The sequence below is a fragment of the Lipophrys pholis genome (assembly GCF_963383615.2).
Source record: "Lipophrys pholis genome assembly, chromosome: 9".
NCBI lineage: Eukaryota > Metazoa > Chordata > Actinopteri > Blenniiformes > Blenniidae > Lipophrys > Lipophrys pholis.
Genome location: NC_137639.1, coordinates 27896893 through 27922245, shown reverse-complemented (window position 1 = coordinate 27922245; position 25353 = coordinate 27896893). Strand labels below are relative to the sequence as shown.

At 42.5% G+C, this 25353-nt stretch overlaps 3 protein-coding genes across 3 annotated transcripts; 2 read left to right on the top strand and 1 right to left on the bottom strand.

Moving 5' to 3' along the window:
- Positions 1–457: 457 nt before the first annotated feature.
- Positions 458–8223, bottom strand: ensab (endosulfine alpha b). The gene is made up of 3 exons (XM_080472583.1): positions 8056–8223; positions 5485–5607; positions 458–3042 (listed from the first exon to the last, which is right to left on the bottom strand). Exons 1-3 carry the CDS (start codon positions 8110–8112, stop codon positions 2872–2874), a joined length of 351 nt encoding a protein of 116 aa, XP_080328709.1. The 5' UTR covers positions 8113–8223; the 3' UTR covers positions 458–2871.
- A 683-nt stretch (positions 8224–8906) lies between these two features.
- Positions 8907–13751, top strand: LOC308114443 (HORMA domain-containing protein 1-like; the record flags this gene model as incomplete). The annotated part of the gene is made up of 9 exons (XM_080471316.1): positions 8907–8967; positions 9471–9615; positions 9712–9775; positions 10243–10279; positions 10518–10538; positions 10695–10721; positions 10814–10881; positions 11799–11947; positions 13468–13751. The coding sequence occupies exons 1-9, from the start codon at positions 8935–8937 to the stop codon at positions 13749–13751; spliced, it is 828 nt and encodes a 275-aa protein (XP_080327442.1). The 5' UTR covers positions 8907–8934.
- LOC308115188 (uncharacterized protein) lies at positions 12510–17054 on the top strand. Its single transcript, XM_080472582.1, has 5 exons — positions 12510–13789; positions 14373–14433; positions 14788–14837; positions 15461–15541; positions 16727–17054. Exons 1-5 carry the CDS (start codon positions 13751–13753, stop codon positions 16817–16819), a joined length of 324 nt encoding a protein of 107 aa, XP_080328708.1. The 5' UTR covers positions 12510–13750; the 3' UTR covers positions 16820–17054.
- Positions 17055–25353: the final 8299 nt, after the last annotated feature.

Here is a 25353-nt window from a genome sequence, read left to right as displayed (position 1 = left end):
CTGAAACATTCCAAGTACCCTCGTACTTTCTGAAGTCTTAAAATCATTCCTGTGTTTTCCAGTCATTCTTTTATCATGTAAACCCTTTTATTTATTTATTTATTTTGGAAGCAAGGGTGCCTCTGATTTCCCTGCAGTTATCTCGGGCCAGGATGAAGATAGTAATTATACAACAAGAGAACACAAGAAAAAAGAAAAAGAAGAAATATTTACTTGCAAAACAAGAAAACAGATCAGATAAAAGCAGCACAAGAAGTACTCGAGAGCACACAGCCTGTCATTTGTTTTATACATTCTGGCACGTGTTTAGAAGAGCTGAGCGAGAGACACCCTGCGTGTCGGGGCTGAGACGTTGACCCCCGACACTTCCTCCCGTCCAATTCCCCGTGCAAAAGCCAAAGTAGCATCCGAGAACTCCTGTTCTGTCGTTTCGCCAGACATCAAGCATATTCACACGTTTCTTTTTGCAGGAAAATGATGGCTTGTACACACAATACAATGCTGAATCGACAGGTTTTTTTTTTTTGTTTGCTTTTTTTTCCCCTTCTCAATCGTAAAGCTTGAGACTTTAGTCGGACTGGACGCCGGGTGCGAACCTGTGGAATCTCCAGCAAAGCACTTTGAGACCTGCGGTCAAAAACCGAGCTGCAAAAGAAGCCAGAGGACTTGGGAGATCGGAGACGGGCCTTCTCTCTTTACAGGGTATCATCGCTTTAAGATTTGTCTTGGAATCAGCAGCATTTACGCATATTTTCATATGATACAGATTCACATAGCCTCCGCGAGAAGATGCGGCAGAAGTAGTGTTGAAACTGAAAGGAGAGAGGGGAACCGTGAAATCAGAAAAGAGGGGAAAAAAAGAAACCATTTCCTGTCGAGGTCTATGTACAACAGCTGGAACGGACAGAAAGCGGCGCATTCATCCGACACCATCACAGGCACGTACGTCCACATCGAGGTCTCTTTCACTCACTTGAAATTTGACACATTTTTAAAGTCTCAACGAGAGAAAGAGACGGAAAGGAAAAGACCGGAGAGGTTAAGGATGTGATGGTGCATGCACCCTGTCAGCGAGCCTACGAGGCGGAGTGTGTGTGTTTGTGTGTGTGTGTGTGTGTGTTGGTGAAGGTTCCCTGAAGCTGCTTCTCAGTTCAGAGTCTGGAGACGTGGTGATCTGCTTCAGAGCGGGTGGAATCCGAGCGCAGAGCACATCGATGTCCCCTCCCCCGTCGGGTTATCAAATCTCTCCGGCGTCCCGGGTCGCCCGCCGTTTACCCTCCGACAAACCCCGAGATCAAAGATCGGTGTGCGTCGCTTGTCGGCTTAAAAGAAACTAAGTACTTCTCTCTATGCTGGTAGCAGACGGAGGATAAAGTAGAATTAGTGTTTTATGATGCAAACTGTCATGGAGGTAAAGAGAACCGGCGTTCTGATTGGGACGTGGAACATCACGGTGAAAACGATCTCAGAAGACGTCATTCGTTTGGTCGGTTACAAACTCGCCAACTCTGAAGGCTCAATAGGACTTTTATGTTAAAGCCCCGTTTGGCTCCTGGTCGGGGGGGGTTAAGATATGTGGACGGTCACGTCACTCCTCCACTCTGCGTCATGACACGGCGATGTAGGCCAGGCGATTACACCGCAACGGTCACACTGAAAGGCCGAGCGCATCCGCAGACACCGAGTGAGGCTCCGATGTAAAAGTGGAGAAATCCCAGAATGTAATCCCGAAGAGAGCGGAGGCGTGGTTAGGCAAGGTCGCCGGTACGGTCTGATGTGTGACGAGCTTGATGAGTATTATTTACAGGAGCAGTTCGCTTCTATTTCCCCACGCGGAGTAAACACACATCTTGAGACTGAGCTCACACACCGACGAAGCTCTGAGCTTTTAACCAGAATACAACTACAGACTCTGCTGAGCGTGTGTGCGTGTGTGTGTGTGTGTGTGTGTGTGTGTGTGCGTGGATTGTCAGAACAGCAATAAGCAAAAGCGAGGAGGGGGCGGGGAAGCATTTCAGGGCTTCTTATATCGATAAGCAAATGTTGATTTCTCTGTCGTGTCACGTTAGTGTTCTCGTCATGCGGCACATCGAGAGCGAGCGGGAACAAAAAGGGAGTTTGAAAGCAGACGGAGGAGAAATGCGCTTCACGTCGCCGGCGGGCTGATGATGCTCAAGTTATATTTAATGAAAAGTGACCGGAGCGCGACGCAAAACCCTCCGTTCGTTTACTCAAAGCGGGGGTGTCGAATGCGCGCTAAACTAAGCAAGCGCCCCTCACAGATTTGGTATGCAAGCAACTATTCACACAACTTCGTCCAACTTCACTGAAGCCAGCCACTAACATGGGAAGGGAAGGACAGAAAGATCAGATGAGATGTTACGGTTCCCGACTCCCTCACACACATCATTTGGTGTCATTCAGGATGCAAAAAAAAAAAAAAAAAAACCCCAACAGAAAAAAAAGATGAAAACATACTATACAGAATACAAAGTGCATTATCTCACCCATCCAACCCTCTGCACGGTGACGCACAACCTACTGTGATGCATCTTGGAACACTGAAAACCCAAGATATAAGGGAGGCGGCAGAGCGGCGTGCGCAGGAGAGGCAGAGCTGTGCGCGGTGGGAAGGAAGGCAGAACCAAAAGGCAGCGAGATGCCTGAACCTCCACCCTGCCCACCCCACCCCACCCCACCCCACCCCACCCAACAAGCAAATGGGAGTTTGAACCTTACAACTCTGCCCGATATGTTAAAGCCAGTGGTGCCTGGGGATGAAGAGGGACGAGCGGGGGAAGGAGTGGACGTACTGGGGACGCGGGCGAAGTGCGACGGGGACGAGTCCCGGTGCTGCCGAGATGACGGAGGCTAGCCCACTAGCTTGCTGGTCACCAAGGAGGACTTCCTCTGGGGCAGATCCTGCGGCGTGGGGATGTGGTCTCCCGTCACCAGGTTCTTGTCGGCTCCCGCCGTGGGAAGCTGCTTGTTCTTCATCTTCGCCTTGGCCATGTTGTAGTCGCCCGAGTCGAAGTACTTTTGCTGCAGAGACAAGGAGGCGTTCCCACGTTTAGATTCGACTCATTCAGACCCGAGATAATGTGGCCGTGTCTCTGTGACGACTCTGAGTTTGTCCATGTGGACTTTCTACCCACTCATATGACAATCAATCAATTATAAAGAGGTTCTCATCTGGCAGAATTCAAGAAAAATAACAGCGCACACACCCAAACATAATGCAAACTATAGTAGGTGCCATGATCATCAAAATTGGGTGATAAGCTGGGAAAGATTAAAGAAAAATTTAAACAAAATCAATAAATAACAAAAAAATAATAACCAAATTTTTAAAAAGCTACAAAGTTCTGCTGAAATGAAGTAATAAATCATTAATTACTGAAAGTCAAAGAGAATGTATAAAATTCAATTCAGTCAAAATAAGAAATTCTACAAAAATAAAAAAAAATTAAATTCCATTGACATTAAAAAATATAATAAAAGTCAGAAACAAGAAAATCTACTAAATAAAAACCCCATAAAAACGTTACATTATGTAAAAAAATGTTAAAAACGTTCAATTAAAATCGAAGAAAACATAGAATTTGATTCAGTAAAGAAGAAATTTAACAAAACATACAAAATATGAAAGACTCAATTAAAAATACATAAAATTATTTTAGAAACCAAAAAAAACTATAGAAAATCTAACACAAGATGTCAAAAGAAATCTGTAAAATTCCATTAAAATCCCAAAACTTAATACTAAAAGGTTAAAAGAAATTCTGCTGTAAATAAAAGGATTAAAAAAAAATTTAAATCCCCAAAATAAAATAAGAAAAAGTCAAATCCAAGAAACCCTACAAAAAAAACATGTAAAATAATGTATGCAGAAAAAAAATGTAAAAAAGAAAAATAAATAAAATTAAATAAAATAAAGCCTAAATTTCTATAAAAACAGATCCCACACGTAAAATGATTTCAAGCAAAAACAAGAAAAGCCTTTTTAAAGCATTAAAAGTATAAACTCGGGTTTCCATACAGACGTCGGCTCACTGTTGGTTTTCTTCGACCTTTAGGTGAAATTAAACGTCTGTTATTCAAAGACGTGAAGGTTCAAACTGTGATCGATCTGATGAATGGATAATAGACTGGAAGAATGACATGAAAACAAGTGTGCGATTTACAAATTCAAGATCATTAAGGCAAGTTTGAGTTTAGTTTAGTTGCACTTTTAGCACATTTTGACAAACGTATTGATTATGTGGGAACATGTAGTGAATCTCAGAAGATCCTGCTCCTCTCAGCTGTTTTCTTTGCTCACTTTAGTTTCAACGTGGAGAAAAAAATAGCAGCTCCAACCTTCAGCTCTACTCCTACAGATACGTAATAATTAGCGTGGACCCAGCTGGAACATCAGTGGAGGAGAAGGTGAGTGGGAAGGCAGCGGCTGCTCCGCCATTTATCTTTAGCTCTTTAACGTAAGAACAGCGAAAACGAGCAGAAAGAACAATTGTACCATTTCGTATAAAGATATATTGGAAGGGAACTTGAAGAAATCTATGGTTCAGTGCTTTTTAACCTGTTAATGAAATATTTACTGATTCACTCAAAATCAAAGCCGTAAACTGCTCTCCCCAGACCCTCCGGCCGTCCCCGTATCATAAGTCTCTGATGATGATGTTCATTAACTTAAGATGAAGTGCTGCAATTTCTTTTTTGGCTTCCCCCTCTTTAAGTCCGCCTCGGCAGAGATTTCCCACGATGACTTTAAACAACCTCCAGAGGTGGAGGTCCTCCGTCGCATGGTGGGGAGAGCGACTGATTCTATTGGCTTATAGGTCTCTGCCATGCTGCTCACGATATTGAGGTTCAGGGTACATTTCATACCGACAGCCCGTTTACATGGCAACAAATTTTCAAGTGAAAATAGAAAACTTTCATCGCGTTGTGTGTCTATTTACAAGACAATTACAACGATCAGCCCAAATTGGATGCTAAAAGAAGATCTGTTTGATCATGTCTGGTAGACCAACTACATAATTGTGTGTGTGTGTGTGTGTGTGTGTGTGTGTGTGTGTGTGTGTGTGTGTGTGTGTGTGTGTGTGTGTGTGTGTGTGTGTGTGTGTGTGGGGGGGGCTCCTAGATTTCTCCGTCCACTAAACAGAGATTAACTGGCTCGTCTAAAAAAGGGAAGTGCTCATAATTTTTAGCAGCAGTGATTCGTTCCTGCAGGCCGCCACCTGGGTTTCAGGTTTTGGCTGAATTCTCCCACGGCCTCAGGGAGTGGGACTGCTGTCTAAATACTGACAGTTAAATGGTGTAACTAACCAGCGAGGGCACACGTCCATAGAACACAAACTTTGAGAGCCCGACATGCCGGCTGTAGCTGCTTCATAGTGTTTTTCAGTCACACTGGTGCTCACATTCTCTGTCGGTATCAACTCAGTGAAGAGACAAACAGTTCCGATGGCATTGGTCACCTACCCCTCTCGTTAATCTCTTCATCAGGAGGTCGGAGCCTCCGGGCTTCTGGCCCAGGCCGGGGTACTTGGCCTTCAGCTTGGCCTCCTCTGCTTTCACCGGGTTTGCATTCTTCTCCTGAGAGTCCTGTTCACACAAGAAGAAAATCAATTCAACACTTTTGTTTAGAAGAAAACATCGAGCCCTCAAAGTGTCGGCTGACACAGTTTCGGGAACAGCGATCCCACATTTCCCAAACCTTGACGGCTTCTACAAAAATACCACTAATTGTGCAGCATCGGAGCCACTTTAACCAAATGTGCGACACTAAGTTTATTTGAACTCTCCTCACAGCTGAAAGTGAGAAGGCTAAAGACAAACGATGTCTAAAAGCATATACTTCAAGCTTTGATTGAAAATGAACACAAACATCACGCATGAATCATGGAACTCGTCGTTCGAGAAATATCTCTGACAAGCCCTAACATGTTGTTTCAGCAAATGTCAAGTTAAGACACGAAAGATACCACTTTAGAGAACTTCAAGCATTTTGAAACTTTCCTGTTTTCTACTTCCGTGAATACACTATGTGCTGCTTTTAGTAAAATGTGGGAAACACGTTTCAACACTAAACTGACTGACAGCGCTTGCCAAATACTTACACCAGTCGGCGCCCATTACAAAAGCTTGAGGTGGTAGTTACTGTAGACAATATGAATATTTGTGTTGTTGCCTCTGAACACTGGCCGAACTGGTCCGACACGCCATAAAGCTCTCCTGCCAGTTAGCGTTTGAGGACACTTAATTGGGTCACCGCCTTGTGTACATAGTGTGAACAAGGTGCTTTTACAGCACGTTAAATCCATCTGGCTTCACAAGTGTTGTGAAACGCACCTGAGAGCAGAAAGGGCAAACTCCAAAGCCCATGGATAAACTCCTTGTACACACACCTGGATGGAGCTTCCTCTATTCTGACACGTTAGGGCCCTCGCTCTGTGTGGGGAGAAAAATTTGACTGTGGACACAGATTCCCTCAGGAGGAGGGGGAACGAGCGGCACACAGTGTGCTTATTCACTTGGGGCCACGAGGAGAAATTTATGAGCTACTATATTTGCTCCCAATGCAGGGAAACTGCGGAGTCTTAACAACACAATCCGAGTGCTGCTTGGATAAAACTCGCAAACACAATGTTTGCAACTGCAGACGTGAAGCAATGATTTCAGAAAGCTCCAACTATTCCTGACTGAAGCAAGAGTTCGTACAGAGTTAGAGCAATACTGAAACATCTAATGTTTGTTAAACCAAAATGTAAACTATTACATGCATCATTTAACTAAGCCATCAACATTCTACACGACGGTTTGGTAGAGAAGTTACACATTTTGCTGAATCAACTCAAGTTGATCGTATCCATCCTATTTCTAAGATATGGAGGGCTTCAACATTAGAGTGCTTCGAGGAGCTGATGGGGTCAAAGGTCTTGATTAGTGACGCTGAGGATCTGCAAACTCCCGATTCCAAGTCTGCTTTTCTAGCCTACCTAAACAACTAACACCTAGTTACAATAAATTGCTCCCTTGTTTGTTTCTTTTGCCTTTTTGAGAATAAGAAGTTCTGTCTAAAACATGTAAATACATTTTTTTTTTAACTGGATTTAATTTAAGTGAATCAGTTTCGGGGTAACTTTTAAGGTCTCCAATTCCTTATATAAACCTTAACAATATTAGCTTTTATGAGTTTGGTTAAGAATGTAACATAAGAGCCATATGAATGTACCATAAACATGATCTTTGTCTGACCAATACACACAATCTCTAGTCAGTCTTTGCTCATTTTTGACGAATTAGTGCATGCAGGTGGGATTTATGGTTTCAAGTTAGTTTGTTGCTGCTTGTAAGCAACTGTATTTCTAGTTGATGCACCATGATCTGCAAAGCATTAAATGTTAGGATATCTATAACAACAAGGATCCATTTATTTATATTAATAATAACTCAAACCTGCTTTATTTGCCATTATCTCACGCCCTGTTGATATGTAAACAAACTAGGCAGGTACATGCATGCTGCCAACGGTCAAATCTGACATTAATGTGTTAATGTGACATCAGATCTGCGTTAATATGAAAAATTGTTTAATTAAAGTGTTTAACTTTCACATGATTGAGGCATATTAGGAAAAAATGAGGAAGCCTACTGCAGTTACATGTTTTTGTCGGGACAACACATAAATCACACAGTAATAACGTTAGAGTGCATTTGTCTCTTGTTGATTTAAGAGCAGATTAAAGGTAAAATTGTAGGTTTTATTGGAGGCTGCAGGCCGTTCGTGACACCCTTTTAGACCCGCCATGCAAACCAATGAGGCCCGAGCTGCGGTGGAACCGTCAGCCAATGACACACGACAGGGGACAAAAGACAGTGGAGGTCTGGATGCAGTGACAGCTTCAGGAAACTGTTTTTTTTGTTTTGTTTTCAACCACACAGGGCAGCTAGTTGTCGGACTGTCCGTCCTCCTGCTTCAGCCTCAGTACAAACACTTCACCTGAGCTAGCTGCTGTTAGCCACCTCTCGCTAACAGCCTTACAGACCCACCTGCTTTTCGTCCTCGTAGTCCACCTGAGTGTCGGGGTCCAGGTTTTCTGTCGACATGGTGTCCCGTTAAGCCAGACAACTCAAAGAGTTGAATGTACCGTTTAGTGTTGTGAACCTGCTCCCGCTTTTCTCAACACGACTGCTGCCTAACAAAAATGGCGTAACGAGATGTGACATCACCATTGGGAGGAGGGAGGGACCGACTTGCGACTGACATATACAGTAGCCAATAGAGGCACGATACCGCTCGAGTCTGAGCCAATGGGATGCTGCACACTGCGCAGATCGCTTTGATTGACAAGGCAACTGGCCAATAGAATCACAGAATGAAAAGTGGGGGCGATGCGGGGGCCGCAGTGCATCAACACAAATCTCCAGAATATTAGAAGAGGTACTCGGTGGTTGTTCATTTAATATTATACACTTTAGAAAACAATCACACTAAAACGAGATTATCTACAGTCACTAAAGTAATGATTTGATGCCTTCTAGTACGCTTTGGAAGGAGTCTGGTCTGATCTGATCGGTTGGACCGCCTGTCAATCAAACAATTAGCGGGCTTTTCGGCTCACTCCCAGAGAAAGGTTAGCATTAAAATCTTTATTTACGAAAAAACAACACCGAAATCTGTTATTGAAAATACTTCTATAGCTATTATGTAAGTACAGATAACTATCACCAATGTAGCCTGGGGATAGCTCAGTCTTACTGTTGGGGAAAAAATGGTAATCAAGCTTGCAGGTAGCATTTAAAAGCTAACCTCTTAAAAGAGCCGATTTAAACAACGTGAAAGCTTAAATATGACAAAAAAAACAAATAATGTTATGGTTCCCACTCTCTTTTAGTGTTTATATCTGGTGTTTCTTCCCCCCCAGAGAAATGATGACTGCACAACAAACGAGGACTTCACAGGTAAAAATAGGTTGAATTGTGGAATAAATAAAATGCTATTTTATTAACAAACATTTTAAAGAAATTTTTAGTTCAATAAAAATTCTGAGTGACATTAAAGGTATTCAGTATGGTTATAGATAGATGGATGGATGGCTAGGTTTCTCAGGCATGTTGGTATCTCCAAACAGGGTAGTGTCAACATGTATTTCAACTTACAAACCTGAATATCGCCACTTTCACAATATGAATTGATATTAAAACTTGCGCCAAAAGAATTGTAACTATAAATAATAATAAAGGTAAGCATATCCATACTAGCAAAATATGTTGAGATGAATCTTGGCGGATTGTTGATTAGTTAACCTTAGAATAAACATATGCTGCTTAAAAGCACTCATTGTGGTCTCAAACAAATCCTAGAAAAGTATAGTAAACCCATAATTAAGCATATTTTAACTGAAATCTTTTAACTGTGTCTCTGTATTGAGATTTGAGCTCTTGTTATCTGTTTTCCTGTGCAGGATACTCAGCTGGCTCCGAACCAGGTGGTGACGGAGCAGCAGTCCTTGGTCGTCATAAAGAAGCTTCTGGCCATCGCCGTGTCCGGCATAACATACCTGCGAGGTATTTTCCCAGGAAGGGCTTACGGGAAGAAATATGTCGAAGGTTAGATCACGTCTCACTCTGCTCATGACATTGACTGTCAGGTTAGCGATGTTTACAACGACGGGTTCTTACCTCTCTTTGATTTTCTTCTACCAGATCAAAAAGTGATGATCCTCCGAGAGGAGCACAGCTGCCCCGGTGCCATTCAGATTCTTCAGTGGTGAGGAAGAGTTACTGTCGCCCATTTGTGGGCGAAACGTGGCAAAAGTTCATTCTCGTTTCCACGATTTTTTCTTGTGAAAACGCTAAACTTACTTTGCGTTTTGGTTTTCTGTTTACACAACAGCGGTGCTCCGAGCCACTGATCATTTTTTTAAAGTGGAGTGTGTGGTTTCATTTCAGAAACACCCAAGAGCCCCCACTAGTGGCACCAACATGAAAACCATTTATTTGCAAATGGACATCATTTTAAAGATGTTGCTATGTAAACACAAAACTTTTCTGGAATAAAAAATGATGCGTTTTCACTTGAAACGTCATGTCAATGGGGCCTATTGGTCATACATGTTCATCTAATTTTGATTCAAGGCCGGCGAAAAAACTGAACCATAACTGTGTAATCAGGGTGGAAACACATATGATATTTTGTGTACTAAATCTTTAATAAACTTTTATTCATCTTCCCAGGATGCAGGGCTGCTTCGAGGCCATCCAGAAGAAATATGTGAGCGGCGTTCAGTCTTTTTTATTCTCCAAAACATTTGTAATATTTCCATATTCTGCCATTTAAAAACAAGAAAATTTTGTGACATTACACGTAAACTTAAACATGAAAATCTCGGCTATATGTATTAAAGAATCAGCTCAATTTTAAAGGATTAAGGGTTTTGTGAACAAATAATGTATATCTTTAGTTCCATTTTCTTTTGCGTCTTCATGTGTGACTATTTCTTTCTTTCAAGCTGCGGAAAGTCATCATGTCTGTGAGTACTTTACTTATGTTTTATTACCTCTCTTCTTATCTTGAATATTCAACACGAATCGAGATGTTTCACAACATGTAGGTTTCTCTCTGCTGTTCTCAGTGTTCCACACACATTTATCATGCTAATATTCTTCATTTTGGACATATTTTTCAGATTTCTGCCGACCCCGATAATCCCCAGGTGATCCTCACTTTGTGTTTGTCAGTGCTGAGATGTTAAACAAACACACACAGGCGTTCTGCATACAACTCTTGTCTTTGCTTCTCTTTCAGAAAGTGACGGAGTTTTACCAATTCAAGATCCAATATTTTGCTGGAGTGGCGCTCATGGACTTTGAAAGGTAGCTAATTATTATAATTATAATTATAATTATTATTATTATTGTTATTCAATTTGTCAGTCAAAGCTTGAGCGAATGTTTTGATTTCTTTATTTTTCAAATTGCAAACCTGAAATACAAACTCCATGAAACAAAGAGGTGAACCAAACCTGGAGTGACACTTATTTACACAGTTTCGCAAAAATCCATTTTAGGCCATTTTGACATTTCAAGTGAAATTGCACACCTTTTAGGCTTTCGTTCCAGAAAGGTTTTACATTTACGTGGCAACTTTTTGAAAACGATGTCCGTTTACACAGAAATGCTGAAAACGATGTAGTTAGCATGTTTTGCCACTAGTGGGTGCTGTTTTTTGTTTGTTTTTGCAATTAAACTACACACACTCCCAGCTCTAAACAACAATGGGAGTAGCCGGACATTCTAGTGGACAGGCGACCACCTTTTTATTGTTATTAAGGTGACTATAAAACTACCAAGTCCCAGGAGAATATGTACGAGGAGTCATGACACTCTGGAGGAAACATTGTTGTTATTATTCATCCACTCGTGCACGTGCAGGAGAATTATTTACTATGGCCATGGTGCTCATGATCAGTCGCAGCATTTCAGAAAAGTTGTCTTTTAATGAATATATCACCATATTTTGATATTTTAAACCTGTACTATCTTTAAATAATCTCACCGTAATGCATGCTGTTGATAACAGTTTGTCTCAACTGTTGTATTGCATGTATTTACTGCAGAATAGTTACAAAGCTGCAGCACGACTGAATGTAGCGGTGGAATTGTAAATGTCCCAGCAGGAAAATAATGCACACATCAGCATGAACACCTGCTTCACCTCAGAGAGATTTAAAACACTTTTAAAGTGGTTTTCTTGCTGTATTTATTTTTGTTGTTGTTGTTGTTAATACCAGTAACAGCAACAGCAAAGTGTCGATGTCCAGTGGAAACACAAAGAAAGCCAGCATCCTGCTGGTCAGAAAACTCTACACACTGATGCAGAATCTGGGTCCGCTGCCAGATAGTGTCTGTCTCAACATGAAGCTGGCTTACTACGATGATGGTGAGGCACACACACACACACACACACACACACACACACACACACACACACACACACACACACACACACACACACGCGCATGTTTTTTTCTCCTCCTTTTACTCCTTGTCAAGTCTCTGTTTTTAATTTCTCTCCCATCCCAAACTACTCGATAAAATCAATTATTATTACGAGACCTGGCGTTACAGGGATCGCAATGTGAATAATCAATAGCTGCATTAGTTTGGCCACATTAGATGTGAAGGGAGAAAAAAAAAAGAAAGAAGATGAACCCATAAAGGATTATAATATCGGTACAAATTAACATTTGTGTGAACTCTCCATATTGACGCACACGGCGTGAGGCAACCCGAGTGAGGTGTTATCCTGGTTTCACTGGGTAAATATGGATGATCTGTCTCATCTGATCTGTTATGCAACATTAAAAAAAATAATGATTGAAATGATGCAAAATTAGCTTTTCTGGTCTTTTTTTATTTTTTTATTTTCCCAACTTCAAAATGCTTTAAATGAACACAAATCAACAAACATGTCCATGAATAAACATGTTGTCCATCTGCAGTTGTCATAAAGCAGGAAGTGAAAGCAGTGACCTGGTTTCAGGGGCAAGGGGACCAAGAGAGCTTCTGTCGCTCTCGCTGCTGCAGACTTTACTGCTGGATCTGATAGAAAAGCTCGTGGAGCTCACGCCTCGATGGATCGGCCATGTTAAAGACATATTCTGTCTGTTTTGCTGTGAAGACATCTTGAGGCTTTCCCCCGATCCACATAAGGATTGTTTTGAGTGAATCTGCCTTGACGAACACTGTTAAAGATGTCAAGCTTTCAAAACAAGCCACTTTGTGTTATTAATGTCTGTTTACGGATATGTCCATAATGAGCTTCGGTGTTTACATCCAGTGCTGTACGCAGAGATACAAACCACAAAAACAAACTCTTATCAACTCTTTTTTTTGTAAAAGCAGACATGAAATTGATTAGAGAGCATATTTGTTTACAGCAGTTGTGTCAGACATAAGGTCCGGGGGACCAAAACCGGCTCCGATCCGGCCGCCAAACCACTGAAAATAATGTAAACATTTCAAAGAAAACTGATTTTTTTTTTTTTAAACAAATTTCTTAGAGCAGAAGACACAACACAACACTGAGACCCGAGCTGAGATATCGGTGATGCTGCTTTGAAAAATAGCAACCTCGTTTCTATCAAACACCCAGAATGCAACAGCTGAAGAAGTTATTTAGACTTTTCACTGTATTTTGGACCGGAAGGTTTCATTGTAATTGGCTTTATTTTGAGATTGTACTCATTTTCTCTTGTAATTGTTTGGTTTTGTGAAAATATAGACATTTTCATCAAATATACTCTGCACCACAACAAAGAGAAACTTTAAAGTTTAGATTTAAAGGTTATTATGACACCATTCTACCAGTCCAGGCCACTTAAGAGGAGAAATTATGCTGAATGTGGCCCCTGAGTGAAAAGTCTGGTCCATTTCTGTCTTTTTTGTGTCTATTTTCAGTGACTCCTCGGGACTACCAGCCGCCAGGCTTTAAGGAAGCCGAAAGTGGGACTATGGAGTTTGAGTTGGAGCCACTCAGAATGGCCATGGGTGAGGTGGTGACTCCGTTCCACTCCCTGAAGCTGGACATGACCACCGAGAGGCACAGACTGGACCAGGTGGATGTGCCGGAGTGGCGGCAGTTAAAGCTCACGCACTCTTTAATCCTTCCCGAAGTCAGAAGGCTCGACTCGCTTAATGTTTGCAGGTCAACAACGGCGTCGGTCCGACAGGCCAGTGGGTGATGGAGGTGGGAGAGGAAGAAGAAGAAGACTTCATGCAGGTCGTTACACAAACAGCTCACACAGAAAGCTTTTTATTCTCCTCAGCAGCGTGATCATGGGGTCACTCATACAGTACGCACTCTCTCGTCATTTCACACAAGAAATGTCTCAAAACTACATGAAACGGTGTCAGACGGGGATTTTCTTCAATTTACAGTCAAAAAACGTCAAAATAGAAAAGGCCCACAGAGAGATGAATGTACAATCCTATTGATTACGTGTGGAATTTGACACCAGCTTTACAGGATGAAAGAAGAGTGGTGGGAAAAAATAAATAAAGAACAAAAATGACGAAGACCAGAAGCTAAATGAACAGTAGGAGAATAGATTGAAGTTAAAAAGCTTTGATGAAAAAATGCTTGAAATGGACTGACTAGTTTTTGAATTTGAGGATGGGGCTCAGGGTCCAGTCCCGTGTCAGATACACTTCATCAACACCATCCAATGAAACGTCCTGCGAATGCAGACGCGGCTGCAGGTCACGTGTCCTGAGTCATTGTGTGTTATCAGCGGCAGTTTGTTGTTGTGTGTCGACATCTTCCAATCCTGTTGTCCAGATAAGACGTTTGAACCTTTTTTTAGAGTCACGCGCCTGAAGCTGTGGGGGAGGCTGATAATGCGAAGACTGACGTCGATAACACCGGTAAGTTTTCCCTTGTAACTTCTTCAAAGTCCACTTCGGCGTCAGCGTTCGTGTCGTGGTGTTTTGCGGTTGGGGGGGTGGGAGGGGGGGGGGCAGATCCCAGCGGACTGTCTCCACTCCGGTCCATCGCAGTGCAAACACACAGAGACACTTACTATGTTTACTCTGATTACCCTTCAGCCACCTTTGAGCTGTTTTAAAAGAAAACATTGCTTTCTTCCGACCCACATTAACCAATTCACAATTCAAAACTTCTGCATGCACAGGGAGAACATGCAAACTGCACACCGACAGGTTTGAGCGCTGGCTGAATTTAATGAAAGTCAATAAGTACATGTTTTCTTTTTCTCTTAGAAATTCAAGAAGTCCAGATGAGAAGCAAAACCCAGATGATGTACGCAGAGGTAAGTGCGACTCGGCGCCCCATTTCCACGACGACGTCTCAAGTGGAAAAAAAATTCATTTCGGAAAAGTTTCGCGTTTCCACGGCAACACTTTGAAGACAATGTCCGTTTCCGTGGAAACAACAGAAAGGCTGAAAATGGTGTAGTTAGCATTTCATCCTACATGTTAGCGCTGTTGGTTGTTTTTTAATTGAAACCACACACATGCAGTAGGAAACAATTTGCTATAAACATTAACTAGAGCTACACTCGGTAGAGCGCAGACCTTCACCAACGCCACATTTGTTCGCGAAACTGAGTTAGCATCGCTAGCATGATAGCCGTTAGCTCATATCGACGCTAACTAGGTAGGTCAGGTAGCTACATCACTGTGTGAAGCACTGAGCAGGCAGCGTCTCCATGGTAACAGACGTTGATCTCCTTCGATCTCCATGAAATGCCTCTCCCATCTGCACATTGGTTCACAATTTTTGGGGATTTATTCGGAAACGGTTAGCCGTTAACGTCCCAAAATCTAATCGATTGGTCCTTAGATGATGACAAATCTTCTCTGAAAATTTCATGCAGTTTCATGAGAGTTTTTCATTGATTCCCGGCGTTATGGACCATCTGTCCCCCCTCAGATTAAGGCGGCGGTGACGACAACCTCCGACGAGGGGCTGGACGTGAAGAGGACCCGGAGTGGACGCATCATCAAGTCCACGGTGGCCAGTCACACACTCCACACTGTCGTCTTTTTATTACTCCTGTTTCCAGTGGCTTGCGGCAATTGCGCAGCCCCTCATACCTACAATAGGATTTGGTACAAAGAAAAATGAATTCCCATGTGGAATTCGTAGCCAAAACGTGGGACGAAAACAAAAGACAATAAAGTCACGAGTATACCAGTAATAAAGTTGCAGAGGCAACATAAACAGATGTTGTTACCTTCATCAGCTCATTATGTTGAAATAAAACGAGCAACAGTGACGACAACAAATATAACAAAATGAAAATGACAGTAATCAGAATAAAACAACAGCAAAGGAGAGTTTAAAAACGGGATGTTTACAGTAGGGATGCACGATAACCGATCATTATCGGCGGAATATTTGAAGAAAACGGCGTCACACAGAGAAATCTGGTAATATAATTGTTGACTGATAACGAGATCCAATAATAAATAGCCATCATTGCCTTGATTCTGCTCATTTTCAGTTTGTTTGTTTGCTCTGTGACGCTGCTGTCTTCTGTTGTCGTGTGCATTGACACGCCACCTGGAATATCACCGCCGTGGGCGTTCTCCACTGTTTCCGAAAAAGACGACGGGATTAAACAGCAAATAATCTTCATCCGAGACGCAGTAAAAAGTCGACCAGTTTCAAAAAAGTCCACCTTCATCTTTGTCTTTCTTTACCTCAGGTGTGTTTTTATAAACTATTAAAAATGTCATCAGTTATCGGCGGCAGGTTGGGGAACCATCGGTTATCGTTTCATTGGGGGGGGGGGGGATTATCGTGCATCCATAGTTTATAGGGTATTCCATGTGTGGTTTCATTATGAAATAAATGAAGTAAGAGCGCCAGCTAGTGGCCAGGCATGCCAACTACATCTTCTCTGCTGTCGTGAAAACAAAAAACTTTTTCTGTAACAAAAAGGCAAAAACGATGCATTTTCACTTGAAACGTTGCCGTAAATGTGAAATTATAATGTCGAAATAGGTTTTGTGCTCCTTAATTACACAACAGCTTTAAAAACAGACGGTTGATGATGAGACAGATGTTTGTGCTTCTGAGGATAACATGCGTAGGAGCCTGTTTGTTGGCGCAGATGAGTCAGCGCTGATCGTCGTGGTCTGCCAGAGTGGGACGAGGCTCTGAAAAATACCGCGCTTCCATCCTTCTCTTCAGGTTTCTGGATTTAACGTTCCCAACAGCCAGGAGACGAACGTCCCCGCGTCCAAGAAACGCAAACTGAGCGAGCCCAAAAAACGTCACGAGTGACGGCCAGACGATGTCACATCAAGACTCTGTTCATGATTTACATTCCTCGTTGAGTTTTAAGCTTTTTGTTACTGACATACGGTCGTGTAAGAGTGTCGTTACGGTTCAGTGTTTTTTTACTGCGGTATATGAAGAAAAGTGTGTTTTGTTGTTGAGTCTGAGTTCATTTTAAGATCAACTGTTTGTTGTACATTTAAACGTGATTTCAAACGTGAATAAAACGTGAAAGTTCGTCCAGCGTGTGTCATCTGTTGAAGTCACGATCGGAGCAGATCCCAGCGTTGGGTGGAGGATAAAGATCGTTAACAATATAATGGGGGCGCTGTTGAGGCAAACGCTGAGGATGATACGCTGATGCTATTTAATAAAATTGTGCGTTACGATTAGATGTTAAATGTCTTTTGTCAGAGTTGCACTTGCATTTTTAAATATTAGTGTTTAAAGTAAATTTACTTCAGCTCAGTTTGATCCCAAGTGTTAAATAATAGCATTACAATATAAAAAAAAAACACACCTGGCACCGTAGATGTATGTCTTTGTGTGAGTATTAACAATAGAACTTGGTCGTCTGTTCATACGAATGTCCGTGTTCTATCATCAGTGTATTGTTCAGGTGTGTGGGATTTATTTCGCCATTTCTTTTATTCTTTTAAATATATATTTATTGTTTTGTTTGCAATTTACAGCAAAGCAAACGCTAAGATATTATTACATGCAGTAAAGCAACCCCCTTCCCTTCCCCAATTAAATGTAAGCAATCTTTTTAGAACTATATAAATGAGATCAACAAAACAAATTTAAAAAAAATAATAATAGTGATGCTTGATGACAATAAGACCCTGGATATGGTATACACACTACGCATGAAAACTACATCATTTTCTGCATTTCTGCCATTTCCGTGTAAACGTGAAACTTTTCTGAAACTAAAAACAAAGCGTTTTCATTTATAACGTTATGATGTCAATGTGGCCTTAAAGATCACAGTGTTTGTTTTTTTTAATACTATATATGTCTTCAAACGCATAAAACATTTGGCCACAAGAAGCTAGAGCTCAGCAATACAGTCACCGAGTTCATATCACGATCACATCACCTGAATCGATTCAAATACAGACTAAAATGCGCCCCCGGTGGTCAAACAAATATACTGCAGTTACTGCCACAATTTCTAAAAAATGTCATCTTTTGGGCCGGATTGGACTCCAGCAGGCCGGTTCTTTCTGTACGCTCGACCCCCCCAGTGGTAAAGTGACGCACAGCAGCTGCTGATCGTCACTAAAGCTAAATGCTAAAGCTGAAGCTAAATGCTCGTCTGCCTGACTTTAAAGATTAAACCAATCCACTTCCAATCTGTAGCGATAGTTTCAGGAAGAAGATAGAACCCCCCCCCCCCCCAGAAAAAAACAACAACCTTCGCCGTCATCTTTGAATAGACCCCGAAATGCCACTATTTGCATGCGAGGTGCCTTAAATGAAGCTGTTAAGTGAAAGTGGATTATATCTGTACACAGTGACCTTTGGGCCCAGATAAAGGCCCATCAGCAGCCTCCCGCCCGGCAAGCTGTGTGTTTTTAATCTCCCATTGTTTTTCCCAGAGAGAGGGACATTTGCTGATAGACTGCCTTAACCCACTGCCGATCAATACTGCAGGAAGCCTTTGTGATGCATATCCAAGCAGCCCCCCCACCCCCACCCTCCAACCGCCTCCCCACGTCTGCAGCAGGCCAGAGGGAGGCAGAGACAGAGAGACTCCATCAAATCAGACGCTCGCTTCCTTAACGCCGCCATTGTCTTTGTCATCACATTTATTTCATAGTCTCTTGTGTTTTTATGGGCATTTCTGAAAACGGAGACGCGTAAAAGCCAAGTGGACAGGGGGAAATCCATGGTGGACAATACCCACTCACCGATGTGCTGCCGCTCTTTATGAGCTGTGAAATGAATCAGGGTTTAACCTAACCCTCCTTCCCGCCTGGCTCCACCAGCATTTTACAACACTTTTCTTTTTTTTTTTTTTCCTTTTAATAGCAGAGGGTTCTCTAGATATCGATGTGATCAAATTTAGTGACGGTAAAGACTCCTTCGCAGGTGTATTCATGCAGTGGAGAGAACCCGACGTTATAGAGACGCTACAGCTGCGCCGTATCGCAAAAAATGAAAATGATAAAGTGTGCCCAAAGGACAAAAATGTGCCCAATGGCTTGGAAAAAAAAATAAGTGTACATTGAAAAACGTACGCGTTGAGGCATTGTCTTGTATGGCACCCGGAGGAGTTCGACCTCTGGAGATTAAGATGAGAATATAGAGCGCATGCTATCACATTATAGCAGAAAATGAAAAGGAAAAAAGCAGTTTGAAGTGTACTTGTGTGGTACGATCCAAAAATCTAAAGATAAAGGGGGGAGAGAGCCAGAGAGGGAGAAAGAAAAAAAAGAAAATCTAAATTGCAATTATACTTGGCCTCGGTCGTCAATCCTTCACTCGGATCCCGGGACTCTACATCATTTCTGTACACACACGTCTGCCCAGAAATGAATTCTGAAATTAAATTCAGGGACACACGTCCAGCGGCCAGTGTTAACAGATCAATCAGCTGGTCAAACAGCGGGAGGGGCCCACCGGACGCCTCCGCGGGCCAATCACAGACCCGGGTCCGGTCTCCCCGAGTCGATAGCCGAGGTCCGAGACCGCCGGTGTGCACGGTCAAGGCAAGACACACCGACAGGCTGATGGACAGACAGCCGCAGTCCATCCCAGGGCTCCGCGTAGATTAAAGAGAGCTGCTGTGAGCCTATAGTCGCGCTGCGGTGATTGTGCCTGCAGGGCCTATAGGCCCCAAAGGGGGGCTGGGCTTTACAGCGGGGGAGGGGCGAGGGGTGGACTGGACATACAGCCCAGGGACCGTGACCCCGCTGACCTTGCCAGAAGGGCAGCAAATGCTTCCGAGCTGATTAGCGCTTCCCCAGCAGTGCACCCTGCTCAGCGTTAGCCCTCTAGGAATCTATAAAACACCCCATCTGAATATGTTTTGGGGTCAGAAACAATAAAAAAAAGAAAGAAAGAAAACAATCAAGTTGAAACAAGCATAAAATCAATCAGAGGACATTTTCATGCTGTTTAACAGATAAAACATCAATGCTGTGGCGGGCCACGAGGTCAAACGAAACATGTACACTCATTTTATTTCATCCTCACACACGTTTAATGTACTTTTTGATTGTTAAATTTGTTGTTAAGCCTGTTTCGATGTGGTTTGTGAACCATCCTGTAGTAACAGTAACAAAATTCTTCATTACATCAAATATTTACTACATATGACACAGCATTTGAAAAAAAATATAATACTTTATAACTATAATCTGCACTTGTAAAGTAGATTTTTCGAAGGTCAATCAGCATTTTACACTTTTTTTAATATTATTTTGTGACATATAAAAACTCAGGAGTATTTTTCAATAAATTAATGAAGGTCAGTGCTTGTGCATTACTCGCGCATTACCATGTTTACATACATTTTTTATTCTTTTTTCCCTGTATGGAGTAACTGCTTAAATAAGCAGGGATAGAATATACTGAACGGCCACAAGAGGGCGATAAGCAGCCGTGCTTTCGTCTGCCGGCGCGAGGCCTCCATAAATAACTCCTGGTACCTCGTGTCATGACAGCAAGGCATCTTCCCTCTCATGCACGCCTTAATCAGCTCGTACAGTTGGCCTCCACTCGGCGCACAATTTAAAAAGCATGCGATCCTCCTGAACAGCCAGCACAAGGCTATTCAACTTGTCTTTTGAGAGATACCGCAGTGGAGTCAACGGTATTGATCCGAATGGGGAATGATAAAAAGGAGGGGAGGCCGAGAGCAGGTGGTGGTGGGATTTAGTCGCACACCGTGCATGTATGGTCAGCGCTGCCGAGCGGCGAGGGGACCAATACCTACTCCAAGCAGATGCTCAAAGCAATGGGATGTACCCCCATTGTGATCAGAGTGGACAGCTGAATTGTTTACCACCAAAGGGCCCTTTTCTTCAGTGGCAGGCCCACGCACAATGGGACCCCCGCCGCACTGACACACTGAGGGTTTCTGCAAGGGGGGAGCGGGGGGGGGGGGGGGGGTGGAGTAGTGCGTGTGCGGCGTGTACTAGGGGGTTTGTAGTGTGAGTCTTGTGTTCGGACTCCCTGTTTTTTCTTCTTTTTTCTTTTTCTGTGCTCATATGGACCTTACTGCCCCCCCCCTCCACAAAGCCCCCCTAAAGCTACCGCAGGGCAGGGGTTTAAATGTCACGCTTGGCCATCAGAGCGCCCAGCCCCCGGCTCGTGTCTCCAGGGGGAAGCACGCCAAGAGACAGGGTGAGGGAGAGAGGAAAGCTGAGGGGAGGGAGACACTTGCCCTTGCCCCATTGTCCATTACGATAGGCATGAGCTGCTAACTGACTCCAAATCAAGTGTATCCTCTCACCACGCGCCCGAGCCTTGTCCTGCTCCTGCTCAAACACAAAGGCCCCTCTGTGTTTTTACGTTTTTCAGCCATCCATAGGTGAATAGCGGCTTTGGTCATGGTATGTTTGACAGAGCGGCTTAAAGGAGGCTGCCGGGTCTAAATTCAGCTGGCCACCGGGCCGAATGATAAACACAGTTTGTCATCCCGAGACGCTCGGGATCCGTCCGCACTGCACTCCGGCGAGCTCTTACGTGACCAAAATCAATGCAAACTTTTTTGCGTGGGGTCACATAGGAGGGACTTGGAGCCCTTAAAGCGAGCGGAGGGGGAAGACGCAGGCGGGACGAGGCGTCGGGTGGGGGGACAGAGCGCCGGGCTTGAAATACAAGTACGGGACAGAATATACGAGCGGCCGGCCAACTTTATCCCAGCCCAAGGTCTCGGCCCATACTTTACCCACACACACAAAGATTGAGTGTTTTATGTATCTATTTGTTCAAAATAGTGGCACACTTGACCTTGAGGCAAGATGTGTGTGCTTTGCCGCTCGGCCCGGGAATCATCCCTCCTGTCAGGGACGGGAGGGAGTGACCTTGAACCGCCGAGGCGCAGGCGTAGCTGAGTGCACAAACTCATTTAACTCTGGGGTTTGTTATCGACATGCTGTAATCGTTAACATTATGGATGATGAATAACTACTGACGGCCGTATACCTGTGCAATACGTCGCCGTGCCACGCGGGCTCGGGGCCCGACGGTGGCAGAGCTGACGGTCAGGTGACTGGAAGGCCACATTACTTAAGACTTGTTTTTCCACCCAGTCACAGCGACAACTCATCAAGAGCGCCAGCAAAGCACAGCGAGGTGCTTAAGGACATAGATCACTTCTGTGCTTTATGCGCCCCCCCCCCCTTTTTTTTTTTTAAGCACTCATACCTCTATGTGTACTCAGGAACACTTAACCTCTAGCATCAGCTGTTCAGGCATCTGCACTGGGTTTTTTTTTTTTTTTTTTACTCTGACTTTCTATTGATTGCTCTTAAATGGGTGAGTTTACTGTAGTTTCTGAAAAACACAGAAAATAGACAAAGCAAAGCCTATGGACAAACGCTGCCCCAGCTGGAGGCATGAATTTGGGATTTTAGGATTTTCAAGGAGGAAACAAGTGAATTAGGGAGAAAGTGACCGGAATGAAGTGATACTGTTGTAACCTGACAGTGAATCAAACGTTTTCTCACATTTATCTTCGTGATGACATTATTTCCAGTTGCTAATCTAAAAACTACATTACTTAAACTTTTATATTTGTCAGATTTTAGCCCAGATAAATAGCAATGTATTTTAATCCGATTTAATTGTTGAAAACTTTCACAATATTGTCAATTCTATAACTTTATAGACTGATAGCACCTATATTTTTATAATAATAATGTATCTGTTGTTTCTATTTTCCAGAAAAACACTAATCGGTTGTTCATTTTCTCCTATTTCTGTCAGCCAGAAACTTTTTAATGTCTGGTGAATTTATTATTCACTTAAGTGCAGTCAAATTTCCAAATGGAACTTACTATATTTATTTAAAAAGCGTTTCCACACAACCATGGCGGAAAACAAGTGAGATTTAAAACATATAGGATAAAAAAAAAACTAAAATCGGAGATAAAACTATAAAAATGCAGCTGAAACAGGAATAAAAAGACTAAAAGAGAATTCAAAAAACCATATAAGCAATAAAACAATTCAAACCTTATTACTTTGTGGGTTGAAATCCGGTGAGTAAAAGTAGATTTTAAAATGTGTTTTAACAACTAAATACAATTTACTTCGAAATAGTTTCAATTGATCATAATCCTGCATCAACTTTTTAAAAGGTTTTTGCAGTAAAACAAATGACCTTCATGCTTCTGTAACTTTTTTAGAGGGTAAATGTTGAAGACACATTAAATATAAAGCAGTTGACGGGTGTGGTTGTATTAGATTTATTTGGTGTATGTGGTGTCTTTTGTAGCTTTGTAAATTTGCTTGAAAAATTCGTTTTTATCAATTAAAAAAAAGGCTTTATTAAAAGTATTAGTGCAAGTTAACAGTCTGGATTTATTTTATATTTTATGGTTGTAGAGAGAGAGAGAGAGAGAGAGAGCTTGAATATAACAGTTTATTTTTCTCTTCTTGATAGTACTACTGTGAAACTCGTGTGACATGCTGGTTCATCTAGTCTGTGATCAGTCTGCTAAAGTCCTGGCAGGAAGCATAATGTGTGCAAAGCAGAAACGCTCTAATTCGCTGCTTTCATGTAATTTCTTTTTTAATTTATTTAGTTTCTAGCTATCATTAATGGTTATGAGAAGTATGCATGCCAGATCCTGTCAGTTCTGACAGGATGGGGAATATACGGCCCCGGGTTAATGAGGCTGTGTCTTACATTACTCATGTCGCTTTATATAAGTACACATTATTATGTATTAAGTCTCACTTGACTAAACAGTGAAGGTGAAAGCTTTTTTTAAACAGGCACCGATCCATTAAGAGGACGTTAAATTGCTGCATTTGTTAATGATTGTCTTGTCCACCTCTGAAAGCTTCTTTTTGGAACTGACGTTGAATTAAAAAAGTACTTCACGGAGTAACGCCGCAGGCAAATAAAAAAAAAAAACTGTGGAGAAAATTCTCAGGAAATGTATCTGTCAAACTTGACGTGCGGTAAAAAAAACTTTAAAAAAACCAAAACAACAACAACAACAACAACAGTGAATACAAAACCAGGTCACTGCAGTCTGGCAACATTTCACAAGTTGCCCAGAAGTTTGAATGTACATTTCGTATACAATAATTCAGTTTTCACACACCAGGTCCACAGTTTGACCACATACACAATGTGCCGGAGGGGAGAAGTAAAAAGTTTGGTAGTTTTTCCCTCCCGTTCTCACTCTCTCTCTCTCTCTCTCTCTCTCTCTCTCTCTCTCTCTCTCTCTCTCTCTCTCTCTCTCTCTCTCGCTCTCGCTCTCTCTCTCCGACAGCCTCGGGACTTTGACTTCTGCCCTGCCAGTGTTTTCCTCCTCTCCAGGCTTTGAGGGCTTTTCATCTCACCAAGGTGCAAGGGCAGCCACTTCTCTCCTCTCCCAGCCATTTTCCTCCCGTCCGCCATGCACATACACATGTGGATTTCCAATTCAGCTATAGCGTGAGATTAGCAAACCCCCACTCCTCGCCCCCCCCAAGGCTGGCTTAAGACGGCAGGGCAGGCATCCAGCAGTGTTGGTGGGATGCATGCGGGGGAGATTCTCCCCCAAGACTTATTTGAGGCCACTGCGGATTCTGTGGACGGATCCTGGAAACACACATGTGCTTGTTTTTGGATGAGCTGCGTTGTGAAGTGTCAATTTGCAGTCGGCTTGATGGCCACACATATAGATCTCTGTGCGCCGCGTGAAGAGAATGGAATTTCAAAAAGCTAGTTTGTTTACACGCCACGGTGCCATATTCTTCATTTCTAATTAGTGAGAGAATGAAATGAAACAGTAAAACATTGGCTCTGTCATCTTTTTCGCCGATGATGAAGTTTGACCTGCTGAACTTGAGTTGACCTGAAGAGCTTCTCTTTACATACCCAATGCAGAGTTGGGATTTAACAGCAAAAACGAAATGGAACGTGAGTTTTGATTAATTTATTTCAGTTGAAATATTGTTTCTCACGTTTCACTTTACTCTTTAGACAAACACACTTTAGTTCAGGGGCCAGATGCAGCCGAATTTAATCTTTAGTGGGCCGGACCAGTAAACTAGAGCCATAATAACTTTAAATTTAAACTTTAAAGTTTTTCTTTGTTGTGGTGCCGAGTATACGTGATGAAAATGTCAATATTTTCACAAAACCAAATAGTTTTGATCAAATATGATTACAATCTCAACATAAAGACAATTGTAATGAAATACAGTGAAAAGTCCCCAAAACTGTTGCATTATGGGTGTTTTTTACAAACCCACCCTGAAAGCAGATATTTCAGGCTAATGCTAGTTTGCCGTGTTTCATGGAAGCATCACTGATATCTCGGCTCGGGTCCTAAGCGACGCTGAGGAAATTAGTTTTTAAAAAA